Here is a 17,648-nt window from a genome sequence, read left to right on the forward strand (position 1 = left end):
TAGTCCTTCCTACCATTCTTCCTACCAAAGTGGACCACCTCACACTTGCCAACATTAAATTCCATTTGCCATTTCCTGGCCCATTCATTAATCCCAAGTTAATAAACACTAACACACTATAAGCCTTCTTCACAGCTCTACCTGCTTGACTGGCAGCTTTCAGAGATCTGTGGGTACGAACCCAAAGATCTCTCTGTTCCTCCACATTCCTCAGAACCCTGCCGTTGACCCTGTAATCCACATTCAAGTTTGTCCTGCCAAAATGAATCACCTTGCACTTATCAGGGTTAAACTCCATCTGCCACTTTTCTGCCCAGCTCTGCATCCTATCAATGTCTCTTTGCAGCCTGCAAGAGCCCTCCACCTCACCCACTACTCCACCAATCTTGGTGTCATCAGCAAATTTACTAACCCACCCTTCAGCCCCCTCTTCCAAGTCATTGATAAAAATCACACATAACAGAGGACCCAGCACTGATCCCTGTGATACACCGCCTTCCAGTCTGAAAATTTTCCCTCCACCACCACCCTCCGTCTTCTATGAGACAGCCAGTTACTTATCCAATCGGCCAACTTTCCGTCAATCCCACACCTCCTTTTCTACTTTCTTCATGAGCCTACCGTGGGGAACCTTATCAAACGCCTTTCTAAAATGCATGTAAACAACATCAACTGTTTTACCTTCATTCACACACTTATTTACCTTCTCAAAGAATTCAATCAAATTTGTGAGGCTGGACTTACCCCTCAAGAAACCGTGCTGACTATCCCGGACCATCTTTCCAAATGGTCATAAATCCTATCCCTCAGAACCCTTTCCATTAACCTACTGACTACCGAAGTAAGGCCAACTGGCCTATAATTACCAGGGTCATTCCTATTTCCTCTCGAAGAGAGGAACAACGTTCGCCACTCTCCAGTCCTCTGGCACAATCCCTGTGAATAGCGAGGACCCAAAGATCAAAGCTAAAGGCTCCGCAATCTCATCCCTTGTCTCCCAAGGTATCCTAGGATGTATCCCATCAGGCCCAGGGGACTTACTGACCCTCAGGTTTTTCAAAATTGCTAATACATCTTCCCTCAGAACATCTACCTCCTCCATCCTATCAGCCTGTCTCTCACACACATTCTCAAAAACGTGGCCCCTCTCCTTAGTGAACACTGAAGAAAAGTATTCATTCAACGCCTCACCTATCTCATCTGACTCCATGCACAAGTTCTCACTACTATCCTTGACTGGCCCTAACCTCACCCTGGTCATTCTTTTATTTCTCACATAAGAGTAAAAGCCTTGGGGTTTTCTCTTCTCCGACCCTCTCATGTCCCCTCCTAGCTCTCCTAAGCCCTTTTTAAACTCATTACTAGCTACCTTGTAAACCTCAAGCGACCCAACTGAACCTTGTTTTTCCATTCTTACATATGTTTCCTTTTCCCTCTTGACAAGACATTCAACCTCCTTTGTGAACCACGGTTTCCTCACTTGGCCATTTTCTCCCTGCCTGACAGAGACATATCTATCAGGGACACGCAGTATTTGTTCCTTAAACAAGCTCCACTTTTCGTTTATGCTCATACCAGACAGTTGCTGTTCCCAGCTTATGTTCCCTAATTCTTGCCTAATCACATCATAATTACCCCTGCCCCAATTATAAACCTTGCCCTGCCATGTGACCCTATCCCTCTCCATTGCAATAATGGAGGACACTGAATTGAAAGGATACTATCTCCAAAGTGCTCTCCCACAAACAAATATAAAATGGAATCTGCTGGTAGAAGGGGGGGAATTTACTGCCACTCTGCCTAAGATCAATGCCAGGGGGGAAGGTCTGCTGCCACTCTGCCTGAGACCAGTGGGGGGGGGGGGGGGAATAAGAGGGTCAGTAACGTTGAAAGCATGGGCAATGTCTGTGGGGGGCAGGGGTAGAGGGTGATCCGGCCTGGGAGCGATGTAGCAGGGGAACTGTACTCTATCATTTTTTTCTGTCTGCGCATGCACAGTTGAGGCGCCAATTGGAGCTGCAGGATTTTGGGCATGTTAAGTCCCACCCACAGGCTTCTGCACAGCAATTCAGAATCGCTGATCCTTTTTCAGGCAGAACGAGTCTAAAAGCCAGATCTGAAACATTCCCAGTTTGAAGTCCACCAAGCACTTAGAATCCAAACGGTAAAATTGGGCCCAATATGTAAAGATGAACACATAGCCACCATCTTAATTCGCATCAGGAGTTCTAAACAGGCAATTCACAGAAGGTTCAGGAGGATTTCAGTCAACTTTCCATTGCCTTACAATTACTAAAATACCTAGATCCTTCTGTACTTCGCTCACCTGCAATCTCTCTTCACTTTGATGGTTTACCTTTTGATTCCTCCTGCCAAAGTGCATGACTTCAAATTTCCCCACATTAAACTCCATTTACCAGGTTTTCTCCCAGTCACCTAATCTATCAATATCCCATTGCGGAATCACAACATGCCCTTCACCAATTCTCATATCATCTTCAAATTTGGAAATCTTACATTCTGTTCCTTCCTCCAGGTCCTTAATGTAAATAGTGAACAATTGTGAGTCAAGAGCTGATCCCTGTGGTACTCTACTAGTTACATCTTTTCACTCTGAAAAGGACTCATTGATTCCAACTGTTTTCTATATGACAATCAGTTTTCAATCCATGATTACACTTCCTCTAATTCCATATGCTGTATTTTATGCACCAGCTTCTTACGCAGTACCTTGTCAGATGCCTTTTGAAAGTCTAAATACTCTATATCCATCAGCTCCCCTCTATCTGCTCTCCCTATTACAGCCTCAAAGAATTTGAGCAATTTTCAAACATGAGATGATGCCACCAAGCATCCACTAATAACATGCTGTCGTCAAACCAAAAAAATTCTGCCTATTGCACAAATGAGTAATGCCATACATGGTTGAAATATTTAAGATTCTGAATGGTACTGACAAGGTGGACATGAAAATTATGTTCCCTCTTTTGGTGAGTCCAAAACTAGGGACACTGTTTTAAAATTAGGAGTCATCCTTGTAAGAAAGCGATGAGGAGCAATGTTTTCTCTCAGAGGGTTATGCGACTTGGGAACTCTTTGCCTCAGAAGGCAGCGGAAGTGGAGTCATTGAATATTTATGTATATAGATTATTGTTGGGCAAGGAAATCAAAGATTATCAGTGGTAAATAAGAATGCAGAACTCAACAAAAACAGATCAATCATGATCTTATTGAATAGCAGGGCCGGCTTGAGGGGCCAAATGGTCTACTTCTGTTCTTAAGAACGTAAGAAATAGGAGCAGGAGTAGGCCATCTGGCCCTTCGAGCCTGCCCCGCCATTCAATAAGATCATGGCTGATCTGTCGTGGCTCAGTTCCACATTCCCGCCCTCTCCCCATAACCCTTAATCCCCTCTCTTATCAAAAACCCATCAACCAGCGTCTTAAAAATATTTAGCGAGGTAGCCTCCACCACTTCAACGGGCGGAGAATTCCAGAGATTCACCACCCTTTGAGTGAAGAAGTTCTTCCTCAACTCCGTTCTAAACCGCCCCCCCTTTATCTTGAGGCTGCTGCTGCGATGCCAGGTATGTAGGTAGTGTTTCCCAACAACTGACAGACCAAATCCAGCAACACATCCCTTCAGTTGTTTACAACAGGCAAAGTACTGACCATAGCCAGCAAGCCCTTGCAACTATTCAGAATCCTGCAAAACATCATAAAACCATTTTTTCTAACAGATACACAATATAAATCTATGAGTTTTAAGAAGTTGAGAGCTATAAATGATGGATAGGACTGAATGCATGTGTGGCAGGTTGATTCATCCTCCTCAATGTATACATTCAGAATCCTTGCATAATTTTTATATTATTTGGAAATAAACTCCAATGAAAAGTAAAATTGTTGCTGTTCAGAGTTAACCTTGCTGGAGAATTTGGTGCCAGGCGTGCGCAATTTTGCTGAGCTAGCACCAAATAATGCTCATATTCTGTTTCTGAGTCACAGATTTCTATTTTAAGATGCATGATGAGCTGGATTGGGATTTATATAAATATATGTGCTCATCAAAAATGCATTCATGAAGTTATTTCAAGTACTGACAGTCTATTTCTCCACAGAGAATGGTTTGAAGGATATCATTTGTATTCAGACTGTACAAAAATGTTGTATCACCTTTCATGGAATCATTAGCACAGGAAGATGTCATTTGGCCCAACATGCTCATGTCAGTTTTTTGTTAAATTGTATAACTATATTTTACACAGAAAAAAAAACTTCAGTTATATTACAAGGAGTCCATGTAAATGTTATGGCATGGTGGGGAGGGGAACTCCAGAAGCAAAATGAATGAGATATTCTGATTTACAAGATGATGACATATGCTATTTGTGACTAAAATAGATCTTTACCTTGGCTTTTTTCTTGATATGTTTTAACAGTGGGTACACAGAATGAGGTCCTGGTTGTGACAAAGCTCCAAAAGAATATTTCTTCAATGTTGGGCGGTGAGATTGTCTGAGTTTCATTGGGCCCATATGAGTTGGAAAAAATGGCTGCCGAAGTTCCACAGCTGGAATAGAGTGCTGCAACAGAAACCAGAATCCAGACCATGTTACTAGACACAAGCACAAATTGATGTCACACACCATATATAAAACTCAAGTGACAAAGCTCGACTTATAAATAAAAGACTTGAAAGATAGCAATCAATCATATCTGTTCATTTTGAAAGGTTAATACCATAGTCGACACATTCCCGACCTTCAATACTTACCTCATCTTTCAAGCAGCTACTTTCTCCTATACAAACTCTCTGACCTTTATTCACAATCACCTCCTCAAACTTGTCATTTTACATGGCATTTCTACTTCTTGAGTTGTGAACACAGACAAGGCTATTTTTAGCCACTTCCTTCTATCTCTTACTACTTAAATTACCCTACTCACTTCCAATGCCACCATCTTCTGCATGCATCCTGGAAAATATTCCCAATTAAATCTGCCCTTTTAGTGACCCAATTGCTGAACCTTTGTCCCATCACTGGTTACAGAACTTTTGCAAGCACTGATCCACACAACCACAGTTTTACCTCCATCTTAAATTCACTTGTCTAAAGCAAGACTTTCCTCCCACCTTAGCCTCCACATTTGCCCCCTCAAATCCAAAGACAGTAGACTTTAGTGTATCCAGTGCATAACTGGTTTAATCATCCATCACCAGAGCTAACTTGACCATTCTGAGACTCTCCAGTAGTTCATGATCATCTAGATAATATCCAGCCTTTTTCAGCTTTAAACCTTTCTCCTTATTCCTCCTCCCTTGTCCCCTCCACCCTCACCAGTAGTGCTCATGGAGTTCATTGTCACCAAGATTGAGCTCATTCATTTGGCTTTCATTTACCACATTCCCCTCTGGACCACTTTGTCTTTGCAAACGGCCACCCCATTTCTGGTATCACTTTCTTCTTCAAAGGACTTGAAACCAACATCTGTGTACATCATTCCCACAACTTACTCTTTGAATCTCTGCAATCAGATTTCCAACTATTACAGTGCCATTACCGCTGCTGATTCCCACCTCTTCATTCACAGTTGAACTGTAGCAGCATCATCCTCAGTCATTGGGTCAACTTCCAACTGTTCGTAAATTATGCCTACCTTAATTATTTCACTCATCGCATAGAAGACAGAGGGTGGTGGTGGATGGAAAACTTTCAGACTGGAGACCAGTTACCAGCAGTGTACCACAAGAATCAGTGCTGGGTCCTCTGCTATTTGTGATTTTTATCAATGATTTGGAAGAGGGGGCTGAAGGGTGTGTTAGTAAATTTGCTGATGACATCAAGATTAATGGAGTAGTGGATGAGGTGGAGGGCTCTTGTAGGCTGCAAAGAGACATTGATAGGGCAGAAAAGTGGCAGATGGAGTTTAACCTTGATAAGTGCAAGGTGATTCATTTTGGTAGGACAAACTTGAATACGGATTCTGAAGAATGTGGAGAAACAGAGAGATCTTGGGGTTCATATCCACAGATCTCTGAAGGTTGCCACTCAAGTGGACAGAGCCATGAAGTGTGTTAGCGTTTATTAACAGGGGGTCTGAGTTTAAGAGCCGTGGGGTTATGCTGCAACTGTACAGGACTTTGGTGAGACCACATTTGGAATATTGTGTGCAGTTCTGATCATCTCACTATAAGGAGATGTGGAAGCATTGGAGACAGTGCAGAGGAGATTTACCAGGATGCTGTCTGGTTTGAAGGGTAGGTCTTATGAGGAAAGGTTGAGGGAGCTAGGGAGGATGAGAGACAATAGAGGTTTATAAGATGATGAGGGGGATACATAGAGTGGACGTTCAGAGACTATTTCCTCGGGTGGATGTAGCTGTTACCCAGAGGGCATAACTATAAGGTTTATGGTGGGAGATATAGGAGGGATGTCCGAGGTAGGTTCTTTACTCAGAGTGGTTGGGGTGTGGAATGGACTGCCTGCTATGATCGTGGAGTTCAGGAACTTTCAAGCAGTTATTGGATAGGCACATAGAGCACAGTAGAATGATAGGGAGTGGAATAGCTTGATCTTGGTTTCAGACAAAGCTCAGCACAACATCAAGGGCTGAATGGCCTGTACTGTGCTGTATTGTTCTACGTTCACTCAAATTTGTGCATATAATTTCCTCCATAACACAGTAACTATCTCCATCCCAACAGGAAAACCCCATCCTGGAACTCTACCTTCCTATAACTCTAATCTTTCATTTACCATCTTACTATTGGCAGCCATGACATCAGTTGCCTAGGTTCTCGGCCCTGGAATTTCCTGCCCCTCTACCTATTCACCTCTGTCCTCTTTTAGGACTGTCTGTAAAATCAAACTCTTTGACCAAGCTTTAGTCACTGCGCACAGCATTTCCTTTCTTTCATTTCATTTTGATTACGCCTATGAGAAATATCTTGGGACATTATTTTATGTTATAGGTGCTATATAAATGTAGAGTATTATTCTTGTTGGGTGTAAACTGACCTGTCCCAGTGACTTATCAGCTTTCTCCCTCTCTTCAACTGTTTTACTTCTCCACATAGTCCCACACTATTACCCAGATATCTTGTTGTTGGATAAATAATAATCCCACTTTCTTCGTTGTAACGAGTGGTGAACTCATTTGAAGATTCTCCTTAAGCTGATCTTCTACAAAATCTTGATCTTGGGGAAAATAGAAATCATAGAAATTACAGCATAAAAGGAGACTATTGAGTCCATAAAACCCATGTCAATGCTAGTTCTTCAACTTGAACTATCCACTCTCATTTCATTTTCCTGCTCTTCTATTGTATCACTCCATATTCTTCCTTTTCAAATACTTAGCAATTTGCTCCATAAAGGTCTTCATGCTTCACAATTTAATTATTGATTTCTCCCTTAAAGAAATGAGTCTCTTCCCCCACAAAAAAATCCTGCATCCTTGACACATTTCCCTATTGTGAACTACTGCGGCCCAAGAGAAACAAAACAGCTGGTTCTACCTCTCCTCTTATTCTTCTGCCATATGTTCCTTCTGAAACACCACAACCTCTCCCATTCTTCCTGTCTCCCATTTAAAATAATCAGTGTTTCCCATAACTGAGTTTCCTTCTCACCACTCTTCCTTTCATGTCTGCAAAATAATCCTTGTTAATTTCATTTTTCCCCTTTGCAGCCTCTTTCATGTCCACCTCATGGATTCTTTTCCCCATCTAACTTCAATAAGCTATAGTTGATATTCCCCCATCCAAGACATTATAACAAGATGCTAAGTAGTTGAGGCTGCAGCATTGATTCTTACAGCACCCTGCTCATAACAACCCCAGCGTGAAATGACATATTTATTCTTACTCTGTCTTCAGATCTTTGACTTAAAAAGTTGCTCAGAAGGTGGCCATTTTTCCTATCTGTGCGCCAACCCTCCACAAAAGCAACTCAGCCAGCCCCACTCCATCTTCTTTTCCCCATAATGCTCCAAAATTTTCTGTTCAAATTTATTTTTCTCTTTGTTTTTTCACAGCATGCAGGCATTACTAGCATGGTCAACATTTTTTGTCCATCCCTAATTGTCCGTTAATTGAATGAGCGTCTTCATAGGCTATCGGAGAGGGCAGTTCAGAGTCAACCCATTGCAGTGGGTCTGGAGCCATATGTAGGCCAGAAAGCCTCAAGATGCCAGATTTCTTTTCCTAAAGAGCATTAGTGAACCAAATGGGTTTTTATAACAATTAATGATCGTTATCATGGTCAGCATTACTGAGGCTTTATAGTCCAGATTTAGTAATTGAATTAAAATTCTACCAACTGCTGTGGTGGGACTTGAACCCATGTCCCCAGAAGTGAGAAATTCATGTTAATAGTAGATCTGCCAATTCTGAAACGCAACTCATACATAGATCATAGAACCCTACAGTGCAGGAACAGGCTCTTTGGCCCATTGAGTCTGCACCAACCATAATCCCACCCAGGCGCTATCCCCATATCCCTACACATTTACCCGCTAATCCCTCTAACCTACACATCCCAGGACACTAAGGGGCAATTTTTAGCATGGCCAATCAACCTAACCTGCACATCTTTGGACAGTGGGAGGAAACCAGAGCACCCAGAGGAAACCCATGCAGACACGAGGAGAAAGTGCAAACTCCACACAGACAGTGACCCAAGCAGGGAATCGAACCCAGGTCCCTGGAGCTGTGAAGCAACAGTGCTAACCACTGTGCTACCGTGCTGCCCTACTGTGCATAGGGTAGATGCTTGGGTTTGAAATCTGGTCAAAGCAAAGTAAGCCTTCTCACAATACTTGGAAAAGTAACACCTTGGTAATTGTTGGACTTGCTGCAAACCTTTTTGATTTTGTACAAGGTGACAATGTTTGGTTCACATATATCTTGAGGCATAGATTTTTCCTTCCATCAGAAGTTCATAGAGATGCTGCAGGAGTGCAAATCTTCCACATTTGATGATTTCAGGAGGAATACCATCATTTCCAGGCTTTTACCACTAGCGAGACAGTCAATGGCTTTGATGAGCTCTACCACAGTGAGCTTGCTTCTAGCTCCACCATGACAGAATAATCTTGAATAGCACTGAGAGCTTCTTCAGTGACAACATTCTGAGTTGCATAAAACTCGAGATAATGCTCCACTTATCTGCTTGCTACATTCAATGCTGATCACCCTTGTCTGCGTCCTCAAAGGACCCTGATTTGGTTGTTTGTGGGTTCTTTGCATTAATTCTTTCATACGTCCCTCTATTATCTCTGGATTCAACACTAGATTAGATGCCATTTCAGAGATGCAACTAGTATTAAAAGCAAATTACTGTGGATGCTGGAATCTGAAACCAAATGACAAAATGCTGGAAAATCTCAGCAGGTCTGGGAGCATCTCTAAGGAGAGAAAAGAGCTGACACCTTGAGTTCAGATGACCCTTTGTCAAAGATTTGAAAAACAGTCATCTGGAATCAAAACGTCAGCTCTTCCCTCTCTTTGCAAATACTGCCACATGTGCTGAGAATTTCCAGCATTTTCTCTTTTGGTTGCAACCAGTATTGTTTGGCACAGTGCTCAGTATTATGGTGAGACTTGTTTTTGGCAGCACTGAGAGAATCTAGGTTTTTTTTTGCAGAGGACTTGGTTTAGTTTAAAGCCCTATCTACAACCCTAGCTATTTAACTTGCCAGATTAGCAATCCTAACTTGATTTAAGTGAAGCCCCGCTCATCAGAACAACTCACTGTTTCCTCAGTTATGGTGTCAGTGCCCATGAATCGAAATCTCTGTATCCCAGACCACTCTCAGTTAAGGATCCAACTCAATTATCTATTTGAACCTATGCACGTGCTGAGATAGTAATCCAGAGATTACCACCTTTGGGATTCTGCTATTCACTTTTACATTTGTTCTTCAAACTCCCTTAGCACAAACAGATTTCTTGTTCTACGAATGTCATTAGTTCTTACTTGTACCATGACATCTGGATCCTCCAATTCCCATTGTGTCGTCTTCCAGCCACCAGAGGTGCTTTAAGTCCTAGCACCAAGGTCCAGGCAACACAATCTTTAGAGCTCCTGATCAAGGTTGCAGTTAACAGCATCTAACCCTCAGTTGACTATGCCATCCTCCTGAATTGTCACACTTCTGACACCCAGCTCAGTGCAACTGCCCTGCGTGATTACAGACGGCATGTTTCAAAAGGTGGCTACTTCGACAATGTCTAGCATATCTCTCTATCCCAAGACTATTTCTGTGCTGTCAGAGTGCCCATCTCTGACACTGAAATCACGAATGAATCTAAATCTTTGACATATGAAGCTAGCAGAACTGAAGAGATCAGAGACTCTACTCTCTTGCGCTGATTAAAATCAATTTCCTCACCAGTCACTCTTCCTGGTTTGATGAACCGCATGTAATCTTACATAATAAAACCAAAATACTGCAGTTGCTAAAAATCATACTCAGCAGGTCTGTCATCATCCATAGAGACAGAAACGTCAACTTTTACAGGTGCATCATAAAAAGCATCCTTTCTGGTTGTATCAAGGCTTAGTATGGCTTCTGCTCTGCCCAAGACCACAAGAAACTAAAAAGGTCGTGAATGTAGCTCAATCCATCACGCAAACCAGCCTCCCATCCATTGACTCTGTCTACACTTCCTGCTGCCTCGGCAAAGCAGCCAGCATAATTAAGACGCCATACACTCCGGACATTCTCCCTTTCACTTTCTTCCTTTGGGAAAAAGGTGCAAAAGTCTGAGGTCACATACCAACCAACTCAGGAACAGCTTCTTCCCTGCTGCCATCAGACTTCTGAATGGACCTCCTTGCACTAAGCTGATCTTTCTCTACATCCTAGTTATAACTGAAACACTACATTTTGCACTGTCTCACTTCCTTCTCTACGAACAGTAAGCTTTGTCTGTATAACTTGCAAGAAGCAACACTTTTCGCTGTTTACTAATATATGTGACAATAATAAATCAAATCAAAGAAACATGTGCAATCTTGTTGTCCCATTGAATCTCATATCCTAACCATCACGAAGATCATTCATTTCACCTATGCAACATTTGCCACCTCTACTACTTTAACACTGACACTTCCACAAAATGCCTTTGTCAACTTCATTTCTCCAAAGTTCTCCTTGCTGATCGTCTATCTTCCTTTGCAAACAAAATCAAAGGCGCGTTCTCTCTTTCACCTTCTTCCTTCGGGAATAAGGTGCAAAAGTTTGAGATCACATACCAACCGACTCAGGAACAGCTTCTTCCCTGCTGCCATCAGACTTCTGAATGGACCTACCTTGAATTAAGCTGATCTTTCTCTACACTCTAGCTATGACTGAAACACTACTTTCTGCACTCTCATTTCCTTCTCTATGAATAGTATTCTTTGTCTGTATAACATGCAAGAAACAATATTTTTCACTGTATACCAATACACGTGACAATAATAAATCAAATCAAAGAAACATGTGCAATCTTGTTGTCCCATTGAATCTCACATCCTAACCATCATGAAGATCATTCATTTCACCTTTGCAATATTTGCCACCTCTACTGCTGTAACACTGACACTTTCACAAAATGCCTTTGCCAACTTCATTTCTCCAAAGTTCTCCTTGCTGATCATCTATCCTCCTTTGCCAACAAAATCAAATATTGTATCTGGTGCACTGTTAAACATGATGTAGCACAACACGAAATACCCAAAAGTGAAAAGCAAAAATACTACAGGTGCTGAAATCAATAAACAAAACAGAAGATATTGCGGCATCTGCTGGGCATTTGCAGTATCTGTAGAGAGGGAAACAGAGTTAAGTTTCAGGTCTTTATATCAGGACTGATGGAAGGCTATTGTGAACATCAGCTTCTCTAAAAGGTCATTGACTTGAAATGTTATATCTGTTTCTCTCTCAGATTTTATAAGACCAGTTCAGTATTTCCAATATTTTCTGTTTTATTGCAGATTTCTGGCATCCATTGTATCTTCCTTTTAAGTCTTAAAATGTTGCAAACATACATCAAGCCAATCAGCATTTGTGGAAAAAAAAGAGACACTATAATAATCTTACGATAAAACTAGATTACTGCATATTTCAAGCATTTTCTGGCTTTGCTCTTTATGCTCCCCTCTAACTAAGGCTGTTTAATACCTGAGCCATGCAAATTTAAGGTGGTCAATGATTCAAACTCCTGTCAGTTCCTAATCTCAGGACAGGTGTCAGGAAGGACATTATCATAATTAAGCTCAGTAAGGAAATAACCAGGATGAGTGTTCCTGATTATTGTTCAATAATCTTTATTGTACAGCCAGTAAATTGTATCCCTCTCCTTCTGTTCTACAGGTACAATTTAATAGCTTACAGCACTGGACCGTGACTAAATAAAACCCAGACCTAGGGAGAATGTGGCTGCCCAGCTCTACTCACCTGGATAATGTTGCCTCCAAATGTCCCTCGCAGTCCTTGCTGTTTGGGGTAGTAAAACTCATCATTTGAAAGATTCCAGGGATCCTTGATCTCTGGCTGTGACATGTTCTATCAAAGACAGAGGGGACACTAAATAATACGGTCTAGAACAACTATGTTGTCAAAAGAAGAAGAAAACAAGAAACAGCTTGGTATGGCTTCTGCTCTGCCCAAGACTGCAAGAAACTACAAAAAGTTGTGAATGTAGCCCAGTCCATCACGCAAACCAGCCTCCCATCCACTGACTCTGTCTACATTTCCCACTGCCTTGGCAAAGCAGCTAGCATAATTAAGGACCCTAGCACCCCAGACATTCTCTCTTCCACCTTCTTCCGTCGGGTGAAAGATACAAAGTCTGAGGTCACGAACCAACCAACTCAAGAACAGCTTCTTCCCTGCTGTCAGACTTTTGAATGGATTTATCTTGCATTAAGTTGATCCTTCTCTACATCCTAGCTGTGAGACATGGATACAGCAGGGACAGGAATGGTTGTTGCAGGTTCCAGGGTTTAGGTGTTTCAGTAAGATTAGGGAAGGTGGTAAAAGAGGGGGAGGTGTGGCATTGTTAGTCAGGGACAGTTTTACAGTGGCAGAAAGAACATTTGATGAGGACTCGTCTACTGAGGTAGTATGGGCTGAGGTTAGAAACAGGAGAGATCACCCTGTTGGGAGTTTTCTATAGGCCACCAAAAAGTTCCAGAGATGTAGAGGAAAGGATTGCAAAGATGATTCTGGAAAGGAGCAAAAATAAGTCGTCTCACAATACCAGGTCAAAGTCCTACAGGTCCACCCGGCAGCAAACGCCACCCACCTCTGGAACGCCACTCCCTCGTCAGGCGAGGGAGTTTACCAGTCATCTGACAAAGGAACAGCGCCCCGAAAGCCAGTGGCGTCCACCACCAAACAAACCCGCTGGACCCCAGCCTGGTGTTGTGAAACCTCCGACTGTGTTTACCCCAGTCCAATGCCAGCATCTCCACATCAGGAGCGAAAGTAACAGGGTAGTTGTTATGGGGGATTTTAACTTTACAAATATTGACTGGAAAAGCTATAGTTCGAGCACTTTACATGGGTCAGTTTTTATCCAATGTGTGCAGGAGGGTTTCCTGACACAGTATGTTGATAGGCCAACAAGAGGCGAGGCCACATTGGATTTGGTACTGGGTAATGAACGAGGCCAGGTGTTAGATTTGGAGGTAGGTGAACACTTTGGTGATAGTGACCACAATTCGGTTACGTTTCCATTAGCGATGGAAAGGGATAGATATATGCCGCAGGGCAACAGTTATAGCTGGGGGAAAGGAAATTATGATGCAATTAGGCAAGATTTAGGATGTCAAAGGAAATTGCAGGGGATGAGCACAAATGAAATGTGGAACTTGTTCAAAGACTACTGCATGTCCTTGATATGTATGTACCTGTCAGGCAAGGAGGAATGGTCGAGCGAGGGAACCGTGGTTTACTAAAGAAATTGAATTTCTTGTAAAGAGGAAGAAGGAGACTTATGTCAAGATGAGACGTGAAGGCTCAGTTAGGGGGCTTGAGAGTTACAAGTTAGCCAGGAAGAACGTAAAGAGAGAGCTAATAAGAGCCAGGACAGGTAGGATCAAGGAAAACCCTAAAGCTTTCTATTGGTATGTCAGGAATAAAAGAATGACTACGGTAAGATTAGGGCCAGTCAAGGATAGTAGTGGGAAGTTGTGCATGGACTCCGAGGAGATAGGAGAGGCGCTAAATGAATATTTTTCATCAGTATTCACACAGGAAAAAGACAATGTTGTCGAGGAGAATACTGCAATACAGGCTATTAGACTAGACGGGACTGGGGTTCATAAGGAGGTGGTGTTAGCAATTCTGTGAAGTATGAAAATAGATAAGTCCCCTGGGCCAGATGGGATTTATCCTAGCACTCTCTGGGAACCTAGGGAGGAGATTGCAAAGTCTTTGGCTTTGATCTTTAGGTTGTCAATGTCTATAGGAATAGTGCCAGAAGACTGCAGGATAGTAAATGTTGTCCCCTTGTTCAAGAAGGGGAGTAGAGACAACCCTGGTAATTATACCAGTGAGTCTTACTTCTGTTGTGGGTAAAGTTTTGGAAAGGATTATAAGAGATAGGATTTATGATCATCTAGAAAGGAATAATTTGATTAGGGATAGTCAACAGAGTTTTGTGAAGGGTAGGTCATGCCTCACAAAATTTATTGAGTTCTTTGAGAAGGTGACCAAAGAAGTAGATGAGGATAAAGCAGTTGATATGGTGTTTATGGATTTCAGTCAAGCGTTTGATAAGGTTCCCCACAGTAAGCTATTGCAGAAGATAAGGAGGCACAGGATTGAGGATGATTTAACGGTTTGGATCAGAAATTGGTTAGCTGTAAGAAGACAGAGGGTGGTGGTTGATGGGAGATGCTCATCCTGGAGTTCAGTTCCTAGTGGTACACCGCAAGGATTTGTTTTGGGGCCACTGCTATTTGTAATTTTTATAAATGACCTAGATGAGGGCATAGAAGGATGGGTTAGTAAATTTTCAGATGACACTAAAGTTGGAGGAGTTGTGGACAGTGCAGAAGGACGTTGCAGGTTACAGGGGGACAAGATAAGCTGCAGAGCTGGGCTGAGAGGAGGCAAATGGAATTTAATGCAGAAAAGCGTGAATTGATTCACTTTGGAAAGAGTAACAGGAATACAGAGTACTGAGCTAGTGATCTTTATTTGGTAACGTGGGTGACCAGGGAGATCTCAGTTCCATGTGCATAGATCCTTGAAAGTTGTCACCCAGGTTGATAGGATCGTTAAAAAGGCATACTGTGTGCTAGCTTTTATTGCTAGAGGGATCGAGTTTCGGAGTCACGAGGTCATGTTGCAGCTGCACAAAACTCTGGTGCGGCCGCACTTGGAATACCACAGTTCTGATCGTCGCATTATAGGAAGGATGTGGAAGCATTGGAAAGGGGGCAGAGGTGATTTACCAGGATGTTGCCTGGTATGGTGGGAAGGCCTTATGAGGAAAGGCTGAGGGACTTAAAGGCTGTTTCCATTAGAGAGGAGGTGGTTAAGAGGTGACTTAATAGAGGCATATAAGATGATCAGAGGATTAGATTGGGTGGACAATGAGAGCCTTTTTCCTTGGATGGAGATGGCCAGCACGAAGGGACATAGCTTTAAATTGAGGGGTGATAGATATAGGAAAGATGTCAGAGGTAGGTTCTTTACTCAGAGGAGCAAGGGCGCAGAATGCCCTGCCTGCAACAGTAGTGGACTCGCCAACATTAAGGGCATTGAAATGGTCATTGGATAAACATATGGATGATATTGGAATACTGTAGGTTAGATGGGCTTTAGATTGGTTTCTCAGGTCGGCGCAACATTGAGGGCCAAAGGGCCTGTACTGCACTGTAATGTTCTATGACTTTAACACTACATTCTGCACTCTCTCGTTTCCTTCTCTATGAACAGTATGCTTTGTCTGTATAGTGCACACGAAACAATACTTCTCACTGTATTTTAAAACATATGACAATAATAAATCAAATCAAATCCAAAGTGCACCACTGGGACATATAGCTTAATCTGGCATTGGTAAAACTGAGTACAAGCAAAATTTGGTAGACATCATGTCAAATTTACGATTATGGTGATTGTAGCGCAATGAATTTTGTTTTGTTTAAGGAGAATATTTAAAGTTTCAGCTTTATGCTACAGGCAGTCGATGTGTCAGGAAAACATATAGCTCAGATACTGAGAAAGCAGGATAACTATTCATTTTAGCCATGCAGTGTTTACTAAGATAGAGCTAATAGAGTTGTTTACCAAAAAAAAGGTACCCTGGGGTTTTCGATTAAAGGAATGAACGTAGATTTAGGTAGGCAGGGTAACGTAAGATGTAGTTAATGGGAAGTGCTAGGTTTGTAAGGGCGAAACAGCTTTTCAGTTATGGCTAGAGTTTGTTTGAAGACAGGCTGCTTTGAAAATCATTTTCTCTCTCTGGAAGCTTTAAGGCTGTCTACACTCATTTATGGTTGCTAATTGTGTTTAAAGTAGCATTTACAACAAAAAGAGGAATATTGCTTATTTGGAACTAAAACAGTGGTAAGTTAGAAACTAAAGTTGTTTCCTTTCGTTTTTAAATATTGTTCAACTGTTAACAGTTAAGCTGCTTTAGTTGTTAGAGCTGCAACTAAACTGTGTTATTAATTAAAGTTGGTTTTAATATAAAAGGTCCTTAATTTGTCAGTGGAACATTCTAACCTCACATTTATGCCAATACAGGCACATAGAGTAACTTGGGATTCTGGTCCAAGACCCTAACACTAAGTACTGACACGATACGTGCAATTGAGCACTATTAGCAAACATAGCTCACTATATGTGCATGTTACTGAATGAAATATCCTGGCAACAATACCAATATTTCTCTTCAATAATAAAAACAGATTCTGCTGTAAGTACTGAGTGACAAGCAGCATCTGTGGATCAAAAAGTTACCATTTCAAGTCATGACCTATAGTCAAAATTCAGCTCACCAACTGCAAACATTAATTCTGCTTCTCTCTCCACAGATGTTGCCTGATTTGCCTAGTGCTTCCAGTATTTTCCATTTATATTTCAGATTTTCAACATTCACACTATGTTGCTTCAACATTCCTCTTCAACTTGGGCAAGAGAGAGACTTCAACATTCCCTCTTTGGTAATCTTCGTACAGGCTTGGGAAAACAAAATTTGAAGTAATAGTGTGGAAGACGAGTTCATGGAATGTATTTGCAATAGTTTTGTCGATCAGTACATCACAGAACCCACAAGGGATCTGGCTATGTTGTATCTAGTATTGCCTAGTAAGATGGGGTGAAATAATAGCCTTGTGATGCAGGAGCCTCTGGGGATGAGTGATAACATAATTGATTTTTATATTAGTTTTGGAAAGTAATTTTGTTAAGCCAGAAACTAGGATTTTAAATCTGAAAAAAAAAACACACAGATATGAAGGTCAGTTTAGCTGCAAATAAAAGACAGGCCATGAGGCAGACATTTAGAGAATTAATTCAAAACTCGCAATAAATCTGCATTCCGTTAAGGAATAAAAACCTCCACAAAAAAGGTAGTTCAATAATAACTAGCAAGAGAAGTTGAAGATTCTTTTAGAATAAATGAAGAGATATATA

General features: G+C 41.7%; 1 protein-coding gene across 4 annotated transcripts in view; it reads right to left on the reverse strand.

Annotated features, from left to right (window-relative positions):
- taf1 (TAF1 RNA polymerase II, TATA box binding protein (TBP)-associated factor) overlaps positions 1 to 17,648 on the reverse strand; it is a 152,246-nt gene that overhangs the window by 87,609 nt on the left and 46,989 nt on the right. For all 4 annotated transcript variants that reach the window (XM_080187541.1, XM_080187538.1, XM_080187540.1 and 1 more), the window contains 2 exons: positions 12,450 to 12,557; positions 4,412 to 4,585 (listed from right to left, as the gene is read on the reverse strand). In XM_080187541.1, the coding sequence (XP_080043667.1) occupies positions 4,412 to 4,585; positions 12,450 to 12,557 (282 nt within the window). The remainder of the gene's footprint in view (positions 1 to 4,411; positions 4,586 to 12,449; positions 12,558 to 17,648) is intronic.

Source organism: Carcharhinus amblyrhynchos, chromosome 4 (genome assembly GCF_965287045.1).
Source record: "Carcharhinus amblyrhynchos chromosome 4, sCarAmb.v2.hapA, whole genome shotgun sequence".
NCBI classification, from domain to species: domain Eukaryota; kingdom Metazoa; phylum Chordata; class Chondrichthyes; order Carcharhiniformes; family Carcharhinidae; genus Carcharhinus; species Carcharhinus amblyrhynchos.